The sequence below is a fragment of the Ranitomeya variabilis genome, chromosome 5 (assembly GCF_051348905.1).
Source record: "Ranitomeya variabilis isolate aRanVar5 chromosome 5, aRanVar5.hap1, whole genome shotgun sequence".
NCBI classification, from domain to species: Eukaryota; Metazoa; Chordata; class Amphibia; order Anura; family Dendrobatidae; genus Ranitomeya; species Ranitomeya variabilis.
Genome location: NC_135236.1, coordinates 27,781,389 through 27,788,679, shown reverse-complemented (window position 1 = coordinate 27,788,679; position 7,291 = coordinate 27,781,389). Strand labels below are relative to the sequence as shown.

General features: G+C 41.5%; 1 protein-coding gene across 1 annotated transcript; it reads right to left on the bottom strand.

Moving 5' to 3' along the window:
- Positions 1 to 699: 699 nt before the first annotated feature.
- Positions 700 to 1,623, bottom strand: LOC143774762 (olfactory receptor 5G3-like). The gene has a single exon (XM_077262525.1). It carries the CDS (start codon positions 1,621 to 1,623, stop codon positions 700 to 702), a length of 924 nt encoding a protein of 307 aa, XP_077118640.1.
- Positions 1,624 to 7,291: the final 5,668 nt, after the last annotated feature.

Here is a 7,291-nt window from a genome sequence, read left to right as displayed (position 1 = left end):
AATGAACAAGGTTAAAGAAGCACCCCTCTTCCCATCAAAGATTTTATCCTCTTAATATATTGCAATTATCATATTATACAGCACTGTATGTGTACAATTGTTCATTTTTCCTTTCTACCTAGCTAATTCTTCTCCCTTTTTCTGCTCCATGTAGAAACAGGAAGTCTCTTTTCTCTGCAAAAATCCTTCCTCTCTTTAAATCCTAACCCAGCTGCTCTCTCCTCCTGCCAGGGACTTTTGAAGTGACTTATGATTAATAAAGGGAAAATTGACCACCCGCTTCTATATAGAACTTGGAAGGTGTCAGCTCATCAGTTTTTAATCACGTGATGTTATAGATCTAAAGGAAAAGAAAATAATTAATTAAGTAGAAGGGCAAAATGAGCAACTGTAAGTACGCAGTGTCATATAATAGGAAGATTGCAATAGTATAAGTGAATGCAATCTTTGATAGAAGGAGGAGTGATTCTTTAAAAAAAAAGATATATAGAGGAATTGTGTAAAAAAAGAAAATGTGATAAGTAATGTGATAAGTACTGAAAAAAATATTGTCATTGAATCATCTCATCCATGATTTATTGTGAATATTCTGTCAAGAAAATCCAGAAGACAAATTTATAGTTCCTCCCTTTCCCCATCTGGAAATACAGTAATTAGCTAAGATAGTCTCATAAATATGTGTAATATCACTGATTATCTTTAACATTTTCTAAACATTTGTTGAAGAGCTCTCCTGATCTCCTGATTCCTCAGACTGTAAATGATGGGATTCATCATTGGAGACACCATAATGTACAGCAGAGATAAAAACTTGTTTGTGCTCGATGATCTGTCATTGGATGTTGGCATGTAAATAATGAAGAGAGTTCCATAGTAGATACATACAGTGATGAGATGGGAGCCACATGTGGAGAAGGCTTTTAACAAGCCACTGGTGGATGAAAGGGTCATTATGATGAAGAAAATAGTCAAATAGCTGATAAGAATTAAACCAAGAGGAATGACACCACCAATGATGGATATTACAAAGTCAACCAAAGTCAAGATGCTAGTGTCGGAAGTAGTCAATTCAAGAATTACCCTGAAGTCACAGAAGAAGTGGTCAAGTACGTTGTTACCACAAAACTCCAGCTGCCAAACAAAAATCATCTCAAAGGAAATTACAAAGATCCAAAACCAGGAGCCAAGAACCATCTTGAAGCAAACATGAGGTTGCATTATAGAATTGTAGCGCATCGGGCTGCAAATGGCCAAGTACCGATCATAAGACATTATAGTGAGCAGATTAACTGGGCTATAACAAAATATGAAGACGATATGTAGCTGGAAGATGCAGCTCCACACTAGCACCTCCTTCATGTCCATTAGAATTATATTTAACATCATGGGCATAATGGTCGTAGTGGAAAGGATATCGGCTGCAGCTAGATGCTTGAGAAAGTAGAACATTGGGATTTTGAGGTTGTGATTGGTGGACACCAACACTATAATGAGGAGGTTTCCAGCCAGTATTATCAGGTAACAGAAGAAGAAAGGGATGAAGAGCAGAAATTTGTATTTATATAGACCTGTAAATCCAAGGAGCAGGAACTCTGTGACTTCAGTCTGGTTGACGTCACACATTTTCAGTGAATACACTGAAAACAAGAGAAACTGATTGAAGTCTCTTGTAAGAAAGTGAATTATGTAAATAATGAAAACATTAAAAGATCACAATAATCTATATCTAGAAAAAATGCCTCATACACAGATTATCGATGCTGATAAGCCCCACGTGGAGATGACCCTCGTAGAATTGTGCCATAAGATTACGGCAGTCCGCAACTCGTATTTTTGAAAGTCAGTTACCAAGTGGGTGTGTGACCATGTGAAACTTGGGTGATACTAATACTAATATAATTCTAAATAATCTAATTTTATACTTTCATAAATAATAAATGAGGTTATCGGAACCTTACACATTGATGAATAAAAATTATTAAATCAATAATAATGTGATTTTGCCTTTTTGCAAGGATTTTACAAGGAATTTCCATTCTTTGAGATTTTATTTGTATTAAATTTCCCTTTTAATACTCTAGGGTCTCTAGACCACAGAACATAATAGAAGTAATATGTAAAAAATAAAAAAAATATATCCTTATACTCACCTCTTTCTTATACTCACCTCTGCAGTCTCTTCTTTCCTCACTGTCACCCGTCCTGTCCTTGTTGCATTTTCTGCTCCTGTAGAGAGTGCTACAATCGTCAGGGCTCTGACACACGAGTGGGGAATTCCAGCTTTGATGAAGCCTAGGAGGATTCTGCAAAAAGCAAAAAAAAGGTAATAGAATCTCGACGTTCGCCCTGAGTTTGCGCATACATTCCCAGAACCATACCAGGCCTCATCAGAGCCAGACATTCCAACTCAGAAGGTCCAAGGATATTAGTACTGTACACGTAGCCGAAATAAGAAGATGATGCGACAGGGACCAGTGTTGTGAATTCTGTTTGTGGGCTCCCCCGGTGGTGTTTTATGGTATTGCCACTTATTTGCCTTCTTCTATCCTTGATCACCTGTTGACACCCATTAGGGGAGTTTCCTATTTAAGGCTGCTTGGCTGCTGGTCCGATGCCGGCCAACAATGTATCAGTAGCATTCTGTTGCATTCTCCTGCCTCAAGTTCCAGTTCAGCTAAGTTGAATTTTGTTCCTAGTTAATGTTATTTTTTGTCCAGCTATCTGCAATGTTACTCTCTGCAGCTGGAAGCTCTCGTGGACTGAAATTGCCACTCCAGAGGCATGAGTTGTCACTGGAGTTTTAAAGTAATTTCAGGATGGTGTTTTTGAGTAGTGTTTTGAAGTTGACCGTGAAGTAACTCTTTCCTGTACTTCTGCTATCTAGTAAGCGGACCTCACTGTGCTAAATCTGCTGTTCATCCTACGTATGTCTTTTCCTCTTGACTCACCGTCAATATTTGTGGGGGCCTGCTATCTCCTTTTGGGGTTCATCTCTGGAGGTAAGGCAGGCCTGTATATTCCTCTGATAGGGGTAGTTAGATCTCCGGCTGGCGCGTGGTGTCTAGGGCATCGTAGGAAACACTCCCCGGCTACTTCCAGTGTTGTGTCAGGTTCAGGTCACGGTCACTTTAGTTTCCATCACCCGAGAGCTAGTCCGTTTGTTATTTTTGATTTCCCTGCCATTGGGAAAATCATAACAGTTTGGCCGGCCACATGTGTTAAAACTATGCACTTAGGCTGGTTTCACACTTGCGTTTTTGTCTGCAGCGTTTTTTGCACAAAAAACGCATGCGTTTTTTTTCCTATATTTAACATTGAAAACGCATGCGTTTTTTTGCACATGCATTTGGTCGCGTTTTCAAACGCATGCGTTTTTTGACTGCATGCGTTCATTTTCAAAAATGCTACCTGCAGTATTTTCTTGCGCGTTTTTTTGCCGCGAAAAAACGCATGCGTTTTTTCGCGGCAAAAAAATGCATTGCTGTCTATGTAAACGCATGCGTTTTTAAGCACATGCGTTTGTTTGCGCTAAAAACGCATGCGTTTTTATAGAAAAAAACCAGAAAACACACTGAAAAGTCACCCACCACCATCAAGGTGATAAAGGGATCCAAACCCTAACCCTAACTCTACCCCTAACCTCACCCCTAACCGTTTAATGAACATTTTCTGACAGTCATATTGCCACGTATTTAAGTGCCACGTATCACGTATTTCAGTGCCACGTATGCCACGTGCCACGTATTTAAGTGCCACGTGCCACATATATAAGTGCCACGTGCCACATATATAAGTGCCACGTGCCACGTATTTAAGTGCCACGTGCCACGTATTAAAGTGCCACGTGCCACGTATTAAAGTGCCACGTATTTAAGTGCCACGTGCCACGTATTTAAGTGCCACGTGCCACGTATTAAAGTGCCACGTGCCACGTATTAAAGTGCCATGTGCCACGTATTTAAGTGCCACGTGCCACGTATTAAAGTGCCACGTGCCACGTGCCACGTATTAAAGTGCCACGTGCCACGTATTAAAGTGCCACGTATTTAAGTACCACGTATTTCAGTTGCACGTATTTCAGTGCCACGTATTTCAGTCACGTTTAGGGTTAGGGTTAGGGGTAGGGTTAGGGTTAGGGTTTTCTTGTTTTTTTCTTGTGTTTTCTTGTGTTTTCTTGTGTTTTTCTATAAAAACGCATGCGTCTAAAAAACGCATGCGTTTTACCGCGTTTACATGCGTTTTTCACACATGCGTTTTTTTTTAAAAACGCATGCAGACAAAAACGCAAGTGTGAAACCAGCCTTAAGCAGGAAAGGATATGAAAAGGTTTTTTTTTTCCTTCTGTGTTTGGAAAGTGCACCTTAGTGCTTATTTGTACTCCTTGCTTAAACTGCAGTCTTCAGCCTTTTTTTTTTTTTCCTCTCCTCTTAATCTTTGAATGGCTTTGGTTACACCTGTTTGAATCATGGATCCACAGAGTTTGGTTGCAGGTCTGAATAACCTGGCTTCAAAGGTCCAGAACTTACAAGATTTTGTTATACGTGCTCCAATGTCTGAACCTAAGATCCCTATGCCTGAATTTTTTACCGGAGACAGATCCCGTTTTTTGAATTTCAGAGAGAATTGTAAATTGTTTTTGTCTCTGAAATCTCACTCTGCTGGTGATCCTGCGCAACAGGTTAAAATTGTTATTTCTCTATTGCGCGGTGACCCACAAAGTTGGGCATTTGCATTGTCGCCAGGGGATCCTGCGTTATTAAATGTAGATGCGTTTTTTCTGGCTTTGGGGTTGCTTTATGAAGAACCTAATTTAGAGATTTTGGCTGAGAAAGCCTTGATAGCTCTTTCCCAAGGGCAAGATGAAGCTGAGATATACTGCCAGAAATTTTGTAAATGGTCGGTACTTACTAAATGGAATGAGTGCGCTCTAGCAGCTAATTTCAGAGAAGGTCTCTCTGATGCCGTGAAGGATGTCATGGTGGGGTTCCCTGTGCCTACAGGTCTGAATTATGCCATGAAATTGGCTATCCAGATTGATCGGCGTTTACGGGAGCGCAAATCTGTGCACCATATGGCGGTATCTTCTGAGCAAAAATCTGTGCACCATATGGCGGTATCTTTTGAGCAAAAACCTGTGCACCATATGGCGGTATCTTCTGAGCAAAAACCTGTGCATCATTTGGCGGTGACCTCTGAAAAGGCACCAGAGCATATGCAATGCGATAGTGTATTGTCTAGAGGCAAACGACAGAATTACAGGCGCAAAAATGGGTTGTGCTTCTATTGTGGAGATCCAGCTCATGTTATATCAGCATGCTCTAAACGCATAAAGAAGGTTGATAAAAAGGTTGATAAATCTTTTTCTATGGGTACCTTGCAGTCTAAATTTCTTTTGTCCGTGACATTGATTTGTACTTTATCATCTGTTACTGTGGATGCTTATGTGGATTCTGGCGCCGCTCTGAGTCTCATGGATTGGTCCTTTGCCAAGCGTTGTGGGTTTGATTTAGAGCCTCTGGAGGTTTCTATTCCCTTAAAGGGTATTGATTCTACACCTTTGGCTAGCAATAAACCACAATATTGGACACAAGTGACTATGCATCTTTCCCCAGACCATCAGGAGATTATTCGTTTCCTTGTGTTATATAATCTACATGACGTATTAGTACTTGGATTACCATGGTTACAAATTCATAATCCAGTCTTGGACTGGAGATCAATGTCTGTGCTGAGTTGGGGATGTCGGGGGATTCATGGGGATGCACCTTTGGTTCCCATTTCTTCATCTACTCCCTCTGAGATCCCAGCATTTCTGTCAGATTTTTATGATGTCTTTCAGGAGCCTAAAACTGATTCTCTCCCCCCTCACAGAGAGTGTGACTGCGCTATTGAGTTGATTCCCGGTAGTAAATTTCCTAAGGGTCGCTTGTTTAATTTGTCTGTACCTGAACATACTGCTATGCGGGAGTATATCAGAGAATCTTTAGAAAAGGGTCATATTCGCCCCTCTTTGTCTCCATTGGGGGCAGGGTTTTTCTTTGTGGGTAAAAAGGATGGTTCATTGAGACCTTGTATCGACTATCGACTTCTGAATAAGATTACTGTTAAATACCAGTACCCGTTACCTTTACTGACTGATCTTTTTGCTCGCATAAAGGGGGCGAAGTGGTTCACTAAGATCGATCTACGTGGTGCGTATAATTTGGTGCGGATTAAGCAGGGGGATGAGTGGAAGACCGCATTTAATACGCCTGAAGGCCATTTTGAGTATTTGGTAATGCCTTTCGGTCTCGCGAATGCCCCTTCCGTTTTTCAGTCCTTTATGCACGATATTTTCCGTGAATATCTGGATAAATTTATGATTGTGTATTTGGACGATATTTTGATTTTTTCGGAGGACTGGGAATCTCATGTTCAACAGGTCAGGAGAGTTTTTCAGGTTTTACGAGCTAATTCTCTATTTGTGAAGGGCTCAAAGTGTATTTTTGGGGTTCAGAGAATTTCCTTTCTGGGATATATTTTTTCCCCTTCATCTATGGAGATGGACCCTGTTAAGGTTCAGGCTATTTGTGATTGGATACAACCTACTTCTCTAAAGAGTCTTCAGAAATTCTTGGGATTTGCTAATTTCTATCGCCGATTCATAGCGGGTTTTTCTGCCATTGCTAAACCTTTGACTGATTTGACCAAGAAGGGTGCTGATGTTGCTAATTGGTCCTCTGCGGCTGTGGAGGCCTTTCGGGAGCTTAAGCGCCGCTTTTCTTCTGCTCCTGTGTTGCGCCAGCCTGATGTTTCGCTCCCGTTCCAGGTTGAAGTAGATGCTTCCGAGATCGGAGCAGGTGCAGTTTTGTCGCAGAAAGGTCCTGACTGCTCAGTGATGAGACCATGTGCGTTTTTCTCTCGAAAGTTTTCGCCCGCTGAGCGAAATTATGATGTTGGAAATCGGGAGCTCTTGGCCATGAAGTGGGCATTTGAGGAGTGGCGTCATTGGCTTGAGGGTGCTAGACACCAGGTGGTGGTCTTGACTGACCACAAAAATCTAATTTATCTTGAGTCAGCCAGGCGTCTGAATCCTAGACAGGCGCGCTGGTCGTTGTTTTTCTCTCGATTTAACTTTGTGGTCTCATATCTGCCTGGGTCTAAGAATGTGAGGGCGGATGCCCTCTCTAGGAGTTTTGAGCCTGACTCGCCTGGTGATTCCGAACCTACTGGCATCCTGAAGGATGGGGTGATATTGTCAGCTGTCTCCCCAGACCTGCGGCGCTCTTTGCAGGAGTTTCAGGTGGATAGG